Source organism: Brachypodium distachyon, chromosome 4 (assembly GCF_000005505.3).
Source record: "Brachypodium distachyon strain Bd21 chromosome 4, Brachypodium_distachyon_v3.0, whole genome shotgun sequence".
Classification (NCBI taxonomy): Eukaryota; Viridiplantae; Streptophyta; class Magnoliopsida; order Poales; family Poaceae; genus Brachypodium; species Brachypodium distachyon.
Genome location: NC_016134.3, coordinates 39,772,770 through 39,791,670, shown reverse-complemented (window position 1 = coordinate 39,791,670; position 18,901 = coordinate 39,772,770). Strand labels below are relative to the sequence as shown.

The 18,901-nt window shown below is 43.2% G+C and overlaps 2 protein-coding genes across 18 annotated transcripts; both read right to left on the bottom strand.

Moving 5' to 3' along the window:
- Positions 1–1,358: 1,358 nt before the first annotated feature.
- On the bottom strand, positions 1,359–9,652 carry LOC100835469 (KH domain-containing protein HEN4). Of its 4 annotated transcripts, none has more exons than XM_003578317.4 (7): positions 9,080–9,647; positions 7,695–8,114; positions 7,265–7,516; positions 4,175–4,558; positions 2,590–2,666; positions 2,189–2,303; positions 1,359–1,811 (listed from the first exon to the last, which is right to left on the bottom strand). In XM_003578317.4, the coding sequence occupies exons 1-7, from the start codon at positions 9,575–9,577 to the stop codon at positions 1,668–1,670; spliced, it is 1,890 nt and encodes a 629-aa protein (XP_003578365.1). In that variant the 5' UTR covers positions 9,578–9,647; the 3' UTR covers positions 1,359–1,667. The 4 variants fall into 4 exon arrangements, with proteins under 4 accessions (XP_003578365.1, XP_010238327.1, XP_014758776.1 ...); XM_010240025.3 differs by having other exon boundaries at positions 2,189–2,300; positions 9,080–9,645; XM_014903290.2 differs by having other exon boundaries at positions 1,692–1,828; positions 9,080–9,652.
- An 846-nt stretch (positions 9,653–10,498) lies between these two features.
- LOC100835160 lies at positions 10,499–18,029 on the bottom strand. 14 transcript variants are annotated; one of them, XM_024463386.1, is made up of 10 exons: positions 17,562–18,029; positions 17,388–17,488; positions 17,192–17,317; positions 15,928–16,215; positions 15,300–15,362; positions 13,858–13,917; positions 13,665–13,771; positions 11,583–12,449; positions 11,336–11,479; positions 10,499–11,204 (listed from the first exon to the last, which is right to left on the bottom strand). In XM_024463386.1, exons 4-10 carry the CDS (start codon positions 15,932–15,934, stop codon positions 10,749–10,751), a joined length of 1,704 nt encoding a protein of 567 aa, XP_024319154.1. In that variant the 5' UTR covers positions 15,935–16,215; positions 17,192–17,317; positions 17,388–17,488; positions 17,562–18,029; the 3' UTR covers positions 10,499–10,748. The 14 variants fall into 14 exon arrangements, with proteins under 14 accessions (XP_024319154.1, XP_024319156.1, XP_024319159.1 ...); XM_024463388.1 differs by having other exon boundaries at positions 15,928–16,108; XM_024463391.1 differs by having other exon boundaries at positions 15,300–15,466; positions 15,928–17,317.
- Between the last annotated feature and the right edge of the window lie 872 nt (positions 18,030–18,901).

The following is an 18,901-nucleotide window of genomic DNA, read 5'->3' as shown; positions in this document are numbered from 1 at the left end:
TGTCTCAAAATGTCCTTTTTTTTTGTCATTTGAGGGAGCAAGTGGACATATGTCCTTCCAATGTCCACCCTCATCACCCAACCACATTTCCCAAATTCCTCTCCCAAATTAGCTTTTCCTTCTCTTTATCCTTTCTCATTTCCTTTTCACTTTTTCTTCTCCTTTTCCCATCTCTTGTTGTGGGATTGGGGCGGACAAAAGAGAGCACCGGACAATGTCCGGACACCCCAAACCTCCCCCAAATTTAGGGCAAGTTTGGGAGATGTGTTCGGACAAACATGCCATTTTGTCCGTTTAGGGGATGCTATTGGGAGATGATTTTAGAGACAAAATATCCATATCCCCAAATAGGACATTTGGGATAGCTTTGGGGAATGCCATTGGAGATGTTCTTACAGCAGCGTCGGATACTTACCCAGGTCACCAAGTGTGTGGCACTTTCAAGGTGTCCTAAGTGATTTGCGGTTTGATTAGACCCAACCGGTAGCAACGGAACAATCTTGCTACCATGACCTCTTTGTAGAGCATGCAACCTAGGGTTAGGGATGGGCCGAGGCATTTGCAGCGCCGAATGTAGTGACATGTGTGACGGTTCTATAATGGTTAGGGCCAAACAAAGCTACTCCATCCATTCCATAATATAAGACGCCCACGCATTTTGAGGTTCACCTTTAACCATCAATTAGACTAACAAAATGTGACTTATGTGTTATAAAAATTATACCACTAGATTCATATCTGTAAGAAGTTTCCGACGGTATAATTTTTATGATACATAATTCACATTTTGTTGGTCTAATTGGTAGTCAAAACAAAATCTTGAAATGCGTGCGTGCCTTATATTATGGAACGGATGGAGTATTACTTATTTGGGCGTGGCGTCCAAAATCCGGTCAATTCTATCTGACGAGTGGGTCCCATCTGACAATACACTACAATAAAATACACCAGCAATTTTTTTCTTGCATGACATTAACATGTAGCCATGTTGCATATTGGATGGTTATTTCGTACTTCTCATCCTGCTGACCTGTTCCTTGTCTGGATAAAATCTCATGGCAGGTACCTAACTCCTATGCTCGATGTCACAATGCTGACCACACAATGCTTGAGGCTTTGCTTTGTGACTTAACCCAAAGCACGGTGATAATTATTGGGTACAGCCTCAAGCAAATACCAACAAGATCCTACGGGTGCAAATCTTGAGTTTCCAAGAAGTTCCTTGGAAGACCAAAGCCAGATTGATCTTGCAACCAAAGCCTAGCGTCTTGGACTCTTGGCTGTCCGTTTCTCCTTGCAGGACAAGGTTTCCATCCAGTTGGTTCGATCTATAACACACACATTCAAAAATGCCATGCTTTCCGGTGTTCCCAAAACACTGCTTTGCCCATATATATAACACACATATCCAAGAAGTTACATTGGCTTCTGTGTCCAGCCATCAATTCAAGAACTTACAATGGTGCTCTGTGTCTAGCAATAAATTCAAGAACATACATTGGTGCTATGTGCCCAGCCATCAATTGAATTCTATCTACACTCATCCCAGCTACTATTGTACATGTACATGTACATGTACATACATCCTGTCAGGAGTTGAAACTCTCCAAATGTAAACTCCAAGAAGGATTCTCACTTCATAGATGGTGTATCATTATCGTCACTGATTATTTTTGGTAGAGACCACAAAAGATGAAAGCATGAATCAGGCTCTGTGCCTTCTTAGTTTGTTCAGGATCCCCACATACAAAAACTGATGCATCTGTATCTCCAGGTTTTGGATCATGTACTGTAATTGCAGCGCCCGATATCTGAAAGGTATTCAATACTATGTGAATTTTATCACTGTAGAAACTGCGAAAATGAATTACAGTATCAAAGATGAGCACATGATTTTGGTAGATTTATCTATGACTAGAGAGCCACATCCCACATGTACCAAGATTCGAGCGGACTATTTGAAGTGAGTTTACATTACAAGAGTGAAATCGAAATAGTACAACCTCATATACTCAAATATGTACAAGTCATATGTGTGGACTGAGTTTCGGCAGCCAACAAGGCCTTTCACTCAGGATGACAATAAGTCAGAACAAGGCATCCTTGTTCCCTTGATGAGCACAAGGTAACAAGGGATAAATATAGGTTAATTTGATGTTCGGTAAACAATAGGGAAGAGTATAAGTACCTTTTGTATCTCGGCAAGGTCACTGCCATTGGTTCCACAAATAAACCCTATGTACTTGCAAGGAATAACAACTTCAGTTGTTGTACTTGTTGGTGTAGCCACTTGGTTTTCACTGCTGATGAGCACAAGTCAGACCTATGGCACAGCTCTTGGAAAGAAAATTTCTCGGTAACTTGGGAAAAGAAAATGTCATTTAAGGATGGCAATGCTACAGAGTTAGTTATATATGGCTTCAAGGCTAGAACATTCCACACAGGTTGACATGCATGTATTTCATGAACTGTTTAGGACAAGAAAAACATTTCTTCTGAATGAGAAATCCTAGTTCCATAGCCAGAAGTGTGGGGATTGGATACAAAAGAATGAGAAACGCTGAATCAAACACTTGGCGTTCAACTTACCCCGCCACTGATCCCTTTCTGGAATCCATTGCCAGCCCCTTGTCAGGTATGCTTCTTGGAGCATCAGCTGTTTGTGCCTGCACATGATAAGGACTTGATTCTTAGCCAATTCAACCACAGCGTCCGAATCAGCAATGTGGTGTGCATACAAATACTATTATCCTTTTACAAAATCTGATGGTAGGCCCTCCTAAATTGCACCCATTAGTGCGGCCTACCTGACAGTGAAAGTTCTTAAAGAGCCATGTATGCTACTCCCTCCGTTCCTAAATATAAGAAGTTCTAACTTTGTCCGAAGTCAAACTTCCTTTTTTTTACAGGTAAAACAGCAGAAGAGGCTCCTACTGCATAATTATGTTAGCAAAAAAGGTTACAACATATGTACAGAGGGGATACAGAAAAGGTAAGAGAGCAGAAGGTGCTCCGAAAAGAATAAAAAATTACAGAGAGGCTAAGATGCAGGCAAGCTGGGTCTTGTGTGAAAAATCTACCAACATCTACGACTCTAAATTAGTTTTATTAAATCCATCATGATATATATTTTCATAGTATACTTATTTGATGTTCTAGATGTTAATACATTTATTTACGAACTTGGTCAAAGTTTAAGAAGTTTGACTTGGGAGAAAGATAAGACTTCTTATATTTAGGGACAGAGTTAGTACGCACCGATACATCCAGGGCCGCCGTATCTGCATGCTGACACGCCAGGATACAGGGATACTCCTCGATACGCCAGGATACTTGTGTCCCCAAGTATCCCACGAAATTCAAATTAAAAAGAAAGGAAAGAAAAATGGGATACGGGCTGACACGGGAGGATACAGGCTGTGAAACAGAAGCATCAGGATGGCCCAACGAGCCCACCAAAAACACTAACCTGCAGGCATGGAAGAGGGCAGTTCGGTCGATCCGCCGCCATCCTCACGCACACTCCTGTGAGGCTGTGACCGCGTTGCCAACGGCCGCCGCCCCGGACTCGCCGGACATCCCTGGACTTTACACCCAGTTCGCCGCCCTGGACTCGCTGGAAGCCACCCCGGACTTGCCAGCAGCCCCTGGACTTTACACCCAGTTCGCCGCCGCCACGCTTCTTTGTCTGCGCCGCCGATCCCCTCTGGCCTCCAGTGGATAATCCTGGGCGAGCCTCAGCCTCACCTCTCCGACTAGTTAAGCTACCGCTATCTCCCAGCCCCCCTCACCAAATCCCTTCTCCCTCTGTTTTTCTTTGCTGTTGCAAGTTGCGACCTATTAGACAAGCTGGCTACCTACTGCGGCTGATTTTGCTACTAATTAATTCGGTGCTGTGCTGTGCTGTGCTGTGCGCTGTTGCTATATGCTGCTGCCAAGTGTCGTGTTTTTACTTTAATTTTTTTTGTCATGTCTCAAAATTATTCTTTCATATATGGCATTTAAAAAATTTATTTATATATATTCGACGTATTCCCGTATGACTGTTTTATGGAAAAAGCCCTATCCCGTGTCCCCGCATCTGTATCGCCGTGTCTGTATCCCCGTATCAGTGCAACAACGTAGGTTAGTACCAAGTAACAAGCGAAAGAACTTATATGCTTAAGTAACAAACCTCAGGAGCCCAGGTTCTGGGTGATGGCTGCTCCAAAAAAGGCCGAGGACCTCCTTGTTCACAACCATAAGAGTACGGGATCCTATCAGCACCCATGTGTTCCATTGGATGCGCGGGATGTTGGCCAGGTGGTCGATGATCTGCCACGTCAAAAGGGCCCATAGGATGATTAGGTCTGAAAGGATGCATAGGATATGGAGGCATGCCTCCACTGTGATGTGGCGGAGCTGGGTCTTGTCTAGATGGGTGATGAGGTGTGCTTCCAGCAGGTGGATATGGAGACATGCCACCACTAGGATGTGGCTTTGGGGGAATGATGACATCCCTAATCCTTCCAGTGATATGAAGCAATGCATCCTGGATGGATTGAAAGTTACCAGTGACCTGCAAAAAGGGCTCTAGAAGTTAGTCTGAATCGGATCTACTCAATAATCATCTGTAGGTGTTCTCCTATTTTTCGCTCTTCTGAATGATCATATATTACTTCTTTAGTATGATAATAAAATATGTGCATAACACAAGCATGCGCAATCAGTACATCTTAAAAGGAAAGTTCAAAGTAAATAAGTAGAAAGAACTGACTAACTGAAATCTTTTTTAAAACTGAAAATTTTCCAACTGACTACTTGCGGCACAAAATAGGTCGTTAAAAAATTACCATTAAAGAATTACAGCATAGCTACAGCATACGAACAAAAGAAAATATTTATGTTTTCTTGAACTTCACAGGACAAAGATAATCTGTAGTTCCCTTTTCTAGAGCAAAATGCATTCTGTAGTTCATTAAGAATCCTGGTGTACCTTAAAAAAACTACTCCTTCCGATCCATAATAAGTGCCTCAGATTTAGTACAACTTTGTACCAAGTTAGTACAAAATCTGAGACACTTATTATGGATTGAAGGGAGTATTGATATTCAACAGAAGACTTTTTCCTAGTACAACTTGACGTTGATGCCTAGCTTTTTATTTAGAACCTAATTCCTCCTGAGGAAGCCATCTATTGCGGATAATAAGTCCAAGCTAACAGCTTTGATTGCACGTCTCTGTTAAGGAGCCCCACATAGTCTTCCTCGCAGGAGTGGCGAAAACTCGATCCATGGAGGACAAATAGGAAAGGTTTTCTGGTCTGCGGGAAGACGCAAATCCTCTGTCACCCCCACCGTGCTAACGGCTCTATACCCCAACCCAACTTGCTCTGGCCCTGGGTCCTCCCGCATCTCTTCCTCGGTAAGTGGACTGTGGAAGCTGGGGGGGGGGGGGGGGGGGAGGGTATCCGCTGGGGACTGATAGAAAACAGCATATCTTTATTGTCCCTCCTGACCCCTGAAAAAATATAGTTGAAGTCCGGTCGCGTCGGAGACATCTCTATCTTATTTTGAGGCTTCGTCGTCTGGCTCCTAAAAAATTACGTTAGGATCGGCTGGCTCATCCTCATCATCCGAAAAGAAAACAGAGACCAAACAGATTTGTTTAAATGACATATCTAATCAGACTGAAATTGATGTGGAAGGCACGATCATTCACATCAATTGAAGCAGGCAGGAAGGGCGTGGACTTTTCACCTTTGTAGTCCTATGCATAGTCAGTACTATAGCCTCACTAGTCCTCGTCGAGGAATCTCCTTGCCGCCCTATAAGTTTGAGATCGTGCCCGATCCGACTGTTGCCCTTGCCCATGCCATCTTACACATCATATTTTCTTTGCTACAACGTCAAGTTGACACCCGTTGCCCATTTCATATTACACATCATGTTTCCTAGGCTGTGAAAGTCATTGCTGGTAAACCAAGTTTACTTCAATGATGAACCTTCAGGGCTTGGAAGGAAAAAATTGTTTGGAAGACTAGCAAATCGATCTATTACATAGGCTCGAGGTCAACATATGTACATGTACATGAGAGGAGATAATACAAAAAGAAATACGTAGGAGAGTCCTACTACAGTACAGCTATCTCTCGCGGTGGAGGTGGTGGGGGTGCAAACACGATCGATTTGTAGATCAAGATGAGATCGACCAAAAAGGCGATCAGGAGAATCTAACTCTAAAACCTGCTCCTGATACCATGTTAGGTGGAAGAACCACTTGATCCATTCCATAGGCTCGACATTAACATATATACATGTACATGACTACATGAGAGAACATAAGGTGGGACCATAGAAATCTGAATACAAAAGGAAATACTCCCTCCGATCCTAAATTGTTGTCGAAATATTACATGTATCTGGACACCTTTTAAGAATAGATACATTCATATTTGGGCAAATTTGAGACAAGAGTTTAGGATCGGAGGGAGTACATAGGAGAGTCCTACTACAATACATAGGAAACGGATTTTGTAGGCGAAATTTTTTGGTTTCAATTTTCGCTCGATGGAACTAAAATTTGGCGCGATCATCAGTTGCCAAAAATATGGCAGAATGTATTCATCGTTTCCATCCAAAACTGACATCTGAGAATTCTAAAATCTGGCCACGATCCAATCTCCAAAACATATCTACGGTCAAGACTAGCTGCATGGCTGAAACAATCACCACGGATCGGCCGTGTTGCCAAAAATTGCCACGGATCGGTGTTTCTATGGAAAGCTTAAACGATTGCATGCGCAACAGAGGGAGGCCAACTGATTGGGCAACAAAAATCTCTAAGACATGTGAATAATTAACACTAATCAAGGCCACACTGGTGCGCTGTCCTTGGCTGATTTTTTCGTTCGAATCGATTGCCCCGCTCTGATTGCCAGCCTTGGTTATGGTGAATTGAGAGAAAGGCCCTGTGTAAGGGAAAGGAGGGAGTATCTCTCTAACAAATATAGCAGGATAGACGAACCATCTAGTGTGATTTCATTCAGGTAAGAGTTGCTTGACATTTTACACCGACCACCTTTAGTAACAAGCATAGTATTTTTCCTAAAAAGCTAGATTAAAAAAATGATTCATCAGGCGCACCTAGTAGCATCCATGCATCCGGAACTTTAACATGGTCATGTAGACCTAAAGATAACCGCGATGTACAAAAAGTAAATCAAAACATACAACAAACGAGAAGTTGGAAACTGAAATGGTAGATTAGTAGAGCTGTAACATACCTGAACCAGTTCATCATTTCGTTGTGCACATCTTGGAATTTGTTCATTCCCAAAGATTCGAATGCTAGCTCCTGTTACATTCCTCATCTCTGCAATTATGGATCCGCCTTTGCCTAGCAGGCAACCAATATGCTGAGATGGAACAAGAAGCCTAGCAGGTACAGCAGAACTCTTATCCATAGATGCCTCCGAGATTCTGGAATACACCCGAAGCACTGCGTCCTGAGCTGGTGAATGCATCATCTCAGAATTCTGCACCAAAAGTAATGCATCACCAAACAACATTCTGGACAACATACAATATGCCAGTGTTCAGCAAGATGCAAATCCATCCCATTTAAAGAACATGTTTCCCACAGGAAAACTAGGTTTTTCATCACTTAAAACTTAAGAGGAAAATTACCAAATCTTTGTAGGTCTAGAGCCATACCTCACGTGCAGATATCACAATTACACGTTCATCTGAATCAGCAACAGCGTCTATAACCTTGACTGAAGCACCAGTGTCACTCTGCAATGCCCGGATAGTGGCACCACCTTTTCCAATTATGCCGCCTACCATTTCATTTAAACATATCATTCTGAACACTATCTCTTGTTCAATAAAGAATCTAGGACCAGGGGCAGCAACATTGCTTGAAAAATTCCTTGCATGATAATCAGGTATATGTGGTGGTAAATAGCTTCTTTGAGAATGAGAATCCACACCAGGTGGACAACCAACTCCACTGCCTGGAGGCCCAAATGATCTTCCAGTCGAAAAATTGCTCGTCTCTAGCCTAGGATTATCTTGGAGGCACGTTGAAACTAATAAAAGTGCTTTCCTTGCTGCAGAAAAGCTCCCGCTTATCTAACAGGAACATATTAATCATGTTAGAAGGAAGTGAATTTAAAAGATCAGATATTCAAGTTGATTAAGCATGCCTATGTAACACCAAATCTTGATTTCCTAAGGATAAATCACAAAAGTCATCACCAGTGAAACAAAATAACAGGTAGAGATGCTAAATATTCATATAAGAATTTTTGGAACTGCTTGCTGAATGTTTCGAAGGCAAAAAAAGAAAAAGAAATAAAACTCTGGTTGCCTAATTAGAGGGGTTGGTACGACTGTCATAAAGAATTCAGCATTCTCCAACAATTTATTATTGTTTCTACGTTTCAAGTTTTCAACTATTCATCATCAATAAAAACGTGTTCTTCATAAATCATATGAATGAGCTCAATTTACGTGCCCTACTAAGGGATTAAATTAGAGCAAGTACAAACCAGGAAAGATTGGCTCATTTTGGACTCGTCTGGTCAGATGCGCACATGTATTTGTGCTACATGAAAAACAAGACCCTTAACATACCTAACAACAGCTTGTGAAAATGATCCCAAACTTACCCTGCTATCTATCATCAAAATCATCGTGCTATCATGGTGTTGTGTTTCCAGCATTCGAACACATTCCAGTTTGCAACATAATGTCAAGTTCATTCACAAGAACGCATATGCATTTTTGAGCGAAACAATCACTATGACTCAAGCACACGAGCCGCATTTGCTATACCTATACTAAGTCTCGTTCTAAAGTTGACAGGTTATATGCACCCAGCTAGGGATGCAAACGGGATCCCGCGAAAGTCCCGCTTCTAGTTCATTTTTCAAATCTTCTATTCAAATTTCGTTCAGAATTTGAATAGGAGATTTGAGAATTGAACTACAAGCGGGACTTTCGCGGGATCCCGTTTGCACCCTTACACCCAGCTACCAAGCAACAACCAGCACTGATATTTGCATCCAAAAGCCCGAGAGAGTTAAGATGTGTACATGGATGAGCTCGTCCCCCTGCAAGGCGCAGGGGGGCACCTGGTCCTTATTCCTGAACACTCTGATCTGGGCCCCGCTCTCCTGCCGCATGCGCTCCACCGTCTTCCCGCCCTTCCCCAGCACGCACCCCACCTGCCCTCCGGCCGCCAGCATCCGGCAGCCCACCACGCCGGTAACCTCTTTCTCCTCCTCCCCTTCCCCAGCGTCGTCGCCCCCGACCCTGTGTCCCACGACCCGCTCCCAGACCCTCACGGCCGCGGCTGGGGCATCCGGCCCAGAGACGACGAGCACGACCTCGTCCCCCACGGGGGGATGCTCCACGTGGAGGTCGCGCGCGGGGCGGAGAGCGGCGGCGCGGCTGGAGGGGCAGAGGAGCCGGAGCGTGGTGCTGGGGCGCTTGATCGGCGGGGACAGGTTGGCGGAGGAAGCGGAAGCTGCAGCTGCAGCTGGAGCCACGCCGCTATCGCCGGCGGCTGCGGGATTGGGGGAGATTTCCATGGGTCGGGCAGTTCAGCTAAACCCCTATTGCGGCTGACAGAGAAAACCCGCTGACCATGATTTGAGTATTTGACCTTGCTGACGTCAATCATATCCTCCTCGCCCCTCCACATTGATGATCCTGTCACTTGGGGTCCACTTGGGTCGATTAGGCAATCGCAATGCTTGTATCTAAATTATCTACTACTATCTATTTTGGCACGTCAATTAGATATAACAACAAGTACTACTACTCAATGCACCGTATCTAGATGTAGCTCCTCTCTCTCATGTTCACGGTTTGCATCGGTTTTCTCAGCGAGATTGTATCTTCTTTAGGATACGGTAAAAATAGAATGATAAGAATCACTAAGGTAAACACGCATCACCATAGAGCAGGTGGAAAGGAGGATGGTTGAATGTCCATCCGTGTGCAATAGAAATAGAAAAATAGTGTCTTAGATAGATAAAATCAAGGGACATTTATGTCTCTGCTACTATGAAAGTGCAAAATTATGCTTTTGCCACTGCGAAACTCAGAAGTTCACTTTAATTTCAAGTATTCTATTATCTAGCTTTCGCGATATGGTATCAAATCTTTACGACAGGTTAGGACACCCATAGTACGACACCATGCCAAAAATCAACAATTTCCGACGGAATTTGCTTATTATTACATTCTACTAATATAAAATTTGAGATAATTGTAATAAATCTTTTTTACATGGAAAACTGTGATTTTAACACAGTTCTACTTGTAATAAATGTATGAAGGTCTAAAAAATATATCAAGTCAAATGGAGTCCATATGTTTCATAAAAAGTGAACTTTCAAATTTCGCACTTTGATAGTGGCACAAACATAAATGTCCCTAAAATCAAACAGGCAGGGTGCTTCCAGTACGACCATGACAATATGGACTGAGCACAAAACCATGCAATATGAGAACAGAATGCCAGAGCTCGGTGAAGATTTTGTAAGAAATGAAGAACCCATAAAAAGTCACAAGACCTAAACAACTGACAGTTGTGGTAACTTGATGAAGCAAAAAAAAGTTGTCAAAAAGCCACCTATTCTTTCTCTGGTAACATTACATAACTAAACACTTTCTCGCAAAAAAATAAACATAATACATAAACAAATGGTGCAGCCAGAGGAAAATACAAAGCCAACCAGGTAGCTGGCTTAGAAGTCACTTATTCTTGCCAAGAGGAAATTCTTGAGCTGACTCCGATTGGGCCGGCTCCACAAGCTTCCTTTCCTGAACCAAAATTTCAAGATCATTGCACCGGCTGCAGGGCTCCACAACTTTTAACTCAACACTAGAGGGAACTTTCCCCAAGATGTATCTTTTCACAGCCAAAAGCGCTTTATGCGCCTCCATGATCATATCCCTATTCATTGGGAGGCATTTACCGTTTTTGCTGTCAGAACACAGAATTGCAGTGTAAGAAGTGTCCAGTGTAAGGGACTCGAGCGACGTTGCATTCTCAAGAATGTGGCATGTCAGCTCAATGATGCTCTTTGTAGAATAGAAGCCAAGGATCTGCACATCTTTGATGTTGCTATGCAAATGTCCTGGCATCTGCCTTAGATCATGAGAAAAATCTCCCAAGACCAATTCATCCTCCATGAAATCGTGTTCTACCTGCACGGGATAGACGTCAATGTCACTAGTAACGGAGAAAAGACAAGACTTGAACTAACTAATGAATGACTCCACCAAAGATATGTAGTTTATACACACTAGAAGTCTTTGGCAAGATTAACATGACTTACAAACAACCTGAAGGTCTCCAAGTAAGGACAAGCATCAAGAAAAGAAACTAGAGAGAAATGATCATAGTCTGGCCGGCAAAAACCATCAATAAAAAGGTGCCGGAGGTGGAGGAATTTGCCAGCTGGTACAACCAGTGTATCACTCTGCATAAAAATGCTTCAGATTAATTATCCATGGAAAATGCACGTTGCTATTGTTTGTTGCATAATGATGGTAGCTAAGAAGCTGTAAAGTTTAAGAGTATACCAAATAAGATGTAGATATCTCAAGAACTTCAAGATTTGGCACCATGCACGGAAGCTTGGCCCAAGCATAATGAACAATGTCCCAACCCCGACCTGAACCGTTAATGTAAATGTCTTGCAATGAATCTCCAAGTGATAGCTGTACTTGGGGGCCCATATATTCAAAACCGGAGAGATTAGGGGCTTTGCTCTCTATAACTTCCAGATTTTCGCAATCATGTACCACCAGGTTGCTGAGCCGCTGCAGCAGGCTAGGTATCTTCAGGAAAATTAGCTCTTCGCAATCAACGAGTCTCAATTCCTCCAAAGCAACTAAACTGGAAAGAAGGCACCTTAAGTCGTCCTCGGTGACACGCACCTCATACAATTCCAGACTAGTCAGGCTTCTTAAGCAGTCAAGTCCAGCCGTGGGACGGAAGGTACAGGAGCTGAGATGAAGGTGCCGAAGCGACTTCCCACTCCCATTAAGTAAAAGTGAGCATGGAAAGTTGTACACAGACACAGCTGAAAGAATCGGACGCAGCCAAAGGTCAAGTTTTTCAATCCCTGGTCTAACAGCAATATGAAGCCAGCGATCGAGATCACCGTATGTGCAGAAAACCGGAAAATCATTTATTTCAAGCTTGAGTGCCTTCACGCCAGTGCCTGAGTGGTTTCTCAGAATGTGGTCAATTTTTGTTGCAAGATCACACGATGTTTCATATGACATTCCGTCCTTTTCGTCTTCCAAACGGACCAAACCCAACGTTTCCCTAGTTATGGTGAGATTGGGATAGCATCTCCAAAAACCTAGAAATGTACGGGACACGCAGGCTGTGCGTGCAGCATCTCGTAGTGGAAGCAGAGAATGTATATGATGCCAGATGTCCTGCATGCACAAGCATATATTGGAGAAAAGTTCAACATCAGAGTTGCAAAGCCCAAGGTTCAATTTGGAAAAGGAAAAATAATATTCAAACGTCCAGAAGACCATGTGTAATAGAATCCAGCAGCTTTAGCAGCTACATTGTGACATGAATGACACCAGCATTGCTAACTGAGATGAGGGGATAATAGGTTGGACAGAGAAGATAGAATGGCACCACACAAGTACAACTACAACCACAAGAATATGCAGTTCAATCCTTCATCTTTTTGCTGGAACTAGGAAGCATATATTATACTAATGAAATCGACGTCCTAGTCTGAACCGTGAAGCCAATGAAAACATTCAGAGGTAGCACTTGTATAGATATAAAAAGAAGATCCATGTGGCAAATACTCATGCACAGTTGACATGCCCCCAATTTGCCCCCCCATTTGGCTTGCCGAATTTTAGCATGTTTGAAAACACAAAAAATGGGAATTATACTAAGCAGGCCATGAGCCCATGACACGACACTTCATGATGCAGAAACATATCCCACTTATGCTATATGTTCAGAGTTTGCTTAAGTATAGTGGTCTGAATCAATATCAAGAACTGCTTAGGAATTTAAAAACCAATTGCATAAGTAATAGATATAAACAACCAAATTCTGGACAGAAGTGATAGTGGCCACATAAGGTGATACAGGAATCTAAGTCTAGCAGACTCGAATCACCACAAACATCATTCTAAATTTAATATCATAGATCAACACAGCATACATTCCCAGTTGCAGTTCACAAAGTTGAAAATCATTCCTGCTAGTTGCAGTTCCTGTTAGTTGCAGTTCACAAAGTTGCAAAAGCATCCTGCTTGAGATCAGTTGTGGTCAGCAATGGACAGATTTGATTCATATAGTGGAAACTCTGGTGCCAAGCGCAGGCCTACTGGGTTGATGTATCTGTGGACTGCGGGTGCATATGGCCACATTGAAGGTGCTGCTAAGTATAAACAGCAGGACGGGCACTGAATATTGACCACAATCACCGGGGAAGAAGTACAAACCACTACTAAGGGGCATAGTCTGTCCCTAGGAATTAGCAAGTCTACTCTTTATCAAGTGAAGTCTATCTTTATTTAGATTCTATATCGATCCACCAATTAGTGCAGCTAGAACAGTCACAATTATATTTATTTGCAATATAGGTAGTTTGGTATGAGCATCTAACGACGAACCTCTGGAAGGCTTGGCATTGAATATCTCAATTTTTTATCACTCCTAGAATTGTCATCTTGTAGGCATGGTGAGCCCTTCCTTTTAGCCGCTGAAGTCATCAATCCATCTGTTGTACATGATGCTTGTTATGAATAACAGAGATACCGAATTTACTGATGGAAGAAAACACCAAGGACAGGACAGGCACAGCACATGGAAAAAAGAGACCCCGATTTGTCTCTCCATTATCCAACTTCTGGCCAAGAACACCAACTTAAAAAGGAACCAGAGTTGTTTCAGTAATAATAGAAATAAAACTTCAATCGACAATAAGTATATATTTGCAAAAGTTGGAAAAGAAGCTGTCAACAGCAGACTCTCATCAGTAAATAAAAATTCTGTCGAGAAGAAACATGTAGCGATCAACCGCCGAATTCTGTTCATAAGACCATCGAACACGTTATAGATTCACCCGCAGAAAACAAGGAGCCGGTCATAGATTCATGGCAAAAAGATCAGGTTCTACAGATGTCAGGACACAACCGGCTGAACGAACTAGTAAGAGGCAGTGGCTTACTACGGGCCTGAATTGGCCGGCGAAGCCGACCCCGCTGCATGAACATGAGCCGATTGAGTGCCAGCAGCCCCATGATCGATGCGACGACGCCAGGGGTCAAAAGACGAGACGACAAATCAATCGGACCTTCTCTCTCGGCCGGTTTTTTTAGGGGGGCTCTCTCTCGGCCGGTTGATCAGCGGCCGACAAGGCGAGGCCCAGATTTGAATTCAACTCGAATAAAAAAGGCGACGCGGAAGTGAGATCGCGTCCGCGCCGCCACGGGGGTTTCCTTATTGATGAGTCTGGGCAGGGCTTAACAGACGGAGACGGAAGGAAACCTCAGCCCGGAGTACTCTGAGTAAGATAACATGGCCCAACACCGACAGCCAAGCCCAACCCATATATACCGTTGATTCTCCGGAGAGATTGCGGCAACTCTGGTGGCAGCAGAGCGCTCTCCAAGTTTCCGCCTGTGGACCGGCTCTGTGTGGGTTTTCTTTAACTCGCAACAGAATTAGTCAGGGGCATTTTTAATGGGGCCGGTAGGCTTACAGGGTGCGCCCCGACAAGGCCACGTGCACGTGCTTTACCCCTTCCGTGCGTGATGTCCGAAGTCCGAACGCGTTTTTTTCTTGCCATCGTGATTAATTTCCCATCCTTCCGTACACTGCCCCAGGTTTTTTCTCCTCGACTCCTTGAGATTCACTGTACCGTGACCAGCAGCTGGCTATGCTCCTCCATACTACCACGCATCTTCCCCACATAAGTACATGTAGCAAGAATTCCAAATCACAGATCCTCCCTTCAGGGATTACGTCCACCCAAAAACGACGAAAAAGAGTACAACCTCCGTTACTAAATATTACTTGTCACTGATTTAGTTGCACTATTTAAGAACGGAGGGAGTACATCGCAATTCTTTGGGTACACAGGTCTGTCACAAATTCAGTTCTAAGGAAAAATTCACTTAAAAGCTACTCCCTCTGATGCTAAATTCTTGACTTAAATTTGCCAGATATGGATGTATCTATTCTTAAAAAGCATCTAGATACATGTAATATTTTGACAACAATTTATGATTGGAGGGAGTAAGTACCTAGAACAAACGAAATGCATGGAGAGAATGTACACAAGTTATCCTCCATACAGACTAGCAAATCTGCAAACGAGGAAAAGAAATCCACCAAAACAGTTAGACAACTCTTGAATCCCCACTTAGCATCACATACAATTGGCAAGAGCAAAATTGACCATCTTCAATGCCTGCATGAAAAAATTAGACCAAACACAGCTCCAAAACCAAAACTCTTTCCAATTATCTAAAATTTTGCTGAAATGGTGAATATAAACAATATGAACACAAATTCAAATTGCTAGAAGGATTGATAGATGTGAAATAATTTCACATGTAAAACAAAAGAAGTTATGTCTAGCAATCAGCCAAAACTAGATCATTCAAACTTCATTTGACTTGTTAATCTGGCCATCAGCAACAATATCGCTTAGTTCAGTATCCACTGCATTAGTTAAATCATTTCTATTTGAAAACAGTGTTACTGCAAAGCAAAGGTAAACATCCTGATATGACAAAAACTACATCCAATATATTAAACTTATTGAACATATCTACAACTATATAAGGTAAAACTACATCCTATCGTAAGAAAACTACATGTTATCTCCATTTGGAAAGAAAAACTACATCCTATCTTCCATTTCCTAACCTGTCATGTGTGGTCCCCAAATAGCAGGTAACACATGCTTTCTCTCCTCTTGTTGTGGTCTCACGTGATACGAAAAAAATCCACCTCTTCATTTCCATCGCCGCACCTCCTCTGCTTTATCAGATCTCCCTCTTCTTTTGTTCTATGAGAACTCCACACAACTACCAAAATTTACTTTTTCCTAGGTCACAAGTAGATGTAACTTTTAACGTCGCAATTACATCTGAAAAATCAGGACCCTCTTCTTTTGTTCTATGAGAACTCCACACAACTACCAAAATTTATTTTCTGCAAGCTCACAAGCAGATGTAACTTTTAACATCATAATTATATCTAAACAATCAGGAAAGTAACTTTTAACCTTAAAACTACATCTACCGAACTCATGAAAATAACTGACATATGTTGAAACTACATCCAGTAGAATCGTAAAGTAACTCCTAACCTGAAATTTACATCTAACTCACTCAAATGTAACATTTAAAAATTGAAGTTACATCCAACAATAAATGGGATCCAATTCTTTAGTTACACAAAAAAAGAACATTGCAGTTCTATATCACCAGGCATTGCTTGGGAAGTGGAGGCGCAAAAACATGGACAAAAAAACAGGCGGCTAGGGATAGGGGAGGATTGGCACCTTGAACAAAACATATACCCCCTCCAATCCATAACTGATTTAGAACAACTTTAGTACAAAGTTGTACTAAATCAGCGACACTTATTATGGATCAGAGGGAGGGAGCATTAAAAATTCTAACTAATACCTACAATCAAAATAACACCCAAAACACTACAAAAAGCATAGGAATGATGCTCTCTTGGATCCAACATAAGTCTGACATCCTTTTTATGAACAAGCACATGTTTATCTGGACTAGCGGTTATTTCCCCTCTCTCCGAGCACTACTAGCAACGGTACAAATTACTAGTACAGAAATCCAAAAAGGATGGAAACTAAGGCATATCAGATAACTGATTAACTAGACAATTGCACAAATGCTCACCAATGTCAATCTGGTTAACAAAGGTTCAGTGCTCTGTCCAAACAAGTGCATACACAAATCTACTCTGTAAGGAGGGAGTTCATCCTTCATATACATGGGACACCACCAGAGTTTCAGATGTGCAAGAGTTTCAACATGTGTTGTCTAAACACTAAACAAACATATTGATTCAGAAAACAGATCAGAAAACTAAAACTCAATCTATTTATGGCCATAGTTGCAGAAATAATAATCACGTGTGGAAGGATGTTGCCTACCTTCTCCCCCTCTCCATCCATGCAGTTCTAAGCTTATGTTACATACTATTGCTGGACATTTTTAACTCCGTGAGTACAGTCTACAGAATATATGTTCTCAAACGCAGTGTATCTCTCTTCTCTCACCTGGAAAGACACTAGTTTCAGATGTACAAAAACATTGTCCATTGTAGTATATGCAATAAAAGACTGCTACCTTTGCCCCAGTCAAAACAATCTTGCGTGAAACAAAAATCAGAAGAACCATCTTCCGTTGCTCTGTCATTAGATCAGGCCAGGGAAAAGTCCAGGCTCATACTGTAAAACAAAACGGAAACATCATTCGAGTTACACTTCAAAATAAGTAAAACATGTGCAGAGAAATTCTTACAGAGACATAGAGCCGTTCGAATTACACTTGAGAAAACACCATGAGAATATGCGAAGCCCTCCAGTCTAATTGGAGAGTGCGGGGGGAGGGGGGAGGCAACGCCGCCCGTGGGGAAGACCAGCGGCAGGAGTTGCAAGATGCGCAAAAGAGGAGGGTCTGGCCGGAGGAGAAGATGCAGACAGGAAAAGTGGCGGTGGAGGTGGGACGAGGCGGCAGGGAGGTGTATGGGTGGGTGGCGCCGGTCGGGCCAACGACGGCGCCGGTGGCGGATTTCAGGAGGGGATGTGGCGCCGCGGCGAACCCTAGGTTTGGTCGAGGGAGGCGAGAGACGGTCCGGCAGCTGGGGAGGAGGCGAGGGACGTACGGCGTCGGAGGGGTAGGGGAGGCGGTGAGCGGAGCGCGTGCAGCCGCCGCCGCCGGTTCCATTGGAGACGACGGGAGGAGAGTGGGAGAAGACCGAGAGGTAAGTAGGTAACCTGAGTGGATAAGGAAATGCGTGGGAGTTTGTTCGAGGCTATCGTGTCCATTGGATCCCATCCGACGGAGCAGCGATGTGAGCACCGTGGAAGACCAAATCGTGCGCAGGCACAGAATAGACTAGACGGAACCGCGCTCTCCGCCGGCGCCGCCGAAAGGGTCTCCCTAATTTTTATGCTCACGCGATGCTTTTATTACTTTTCCATTTTTAACGCTGCTATTTATGTCAAAAATGTTATCACGAGAGATGACAGAAGATTAATTGTTATTGGACTCCTTGTGGCGTCGGTATCCAATACGAACCGACTAGGGAATCCTTGTTTTAACTTTTTTTTTAATACAGTGGCCGCGTGTCAACGCACTGGTCTGCGTGCTTGCGCGAAGAATCAACGTGTCCTGGCACCGACGTCCCTGTCGCGTGGTGCAACACGCGACCTCCTAGTCCCGTGTGGGACCCATCAGCGAAGGCGGCAGCTTGCACAATGTTCCCGTATAAAGAGACTCACCCGTGAGTTCATGCCTCCTTAGCACCTCTCCCTTCTCATACATAGAAAAAAAAACACAAAGATCTTAGCTCTGCGTGCTCTTGTCGGTAGGATGCAGCCCGCCACTGCCGGTACGGGTAATCAACGTGTTCTTTATTTCTGTTTCTGGAGTGCTCGTGTTGTATTGATTTCGTTTTGCCTGATTGCAACATGTGATTCGTAGTTAGGCACAATGTACACCGTAATATCATGCCATAAAGGTACTGCAAAGGGCAGCATCTAACACTTCTTGCTTGCAGGCCCCGGGCATAACATGCAAAACACGAAAGTCGCCTCCAACAATCACAGGAAGACCACCAAAAGAAAGGGAGCCATTCA

What these genes read in the sequence shown, in the direction of transcription:
- LOC100835469 (XM_003578317.4), bottom strand. Translation starts at nt 9,577, where the DNA reads ATGGAAATCTCCCCCAATCCCGCAGCCGCCGGCGATAGCGGCGTGGCT. An exon ending in GAAATGATGAACTGGTTCAG is followed by an intron (nt 4,559 to 7,264) that starts GTATGTTACAGC and finishes CCCTTTTTGCAG; the next exon opens with GTCACTGGTAACTTTCAATC. An exon ending in ACCTTGCCGAGATACAAAAG is followed by an intron (nt 1,812 to 2,188) that starts GTACTTATACTC and finishes AATACCTTTCAG; the next exon opens with ATATCGGGCGCTGCAATTAC.
- LOC100835160 (XM_024463386.1), bottom strand. An exon ending in TCGGGGTCTCTTTTTTCCAT is followed by an intron (nt 13,772 to 13,857) that starts GTGCTGTGCCTG and finishes CATGTACAACAG; the next exon opens with ATGGATTGATGACTTCAGCG. An exon ending in CAATGCCAAGCCTTCCAGAG is followed by an intron (nt 12,450 to 13,664) that starts GTTCGTCGTTAG and finishes TTGTGCATGCAG; the next exon opens with GACATCTGGCATCATATACA.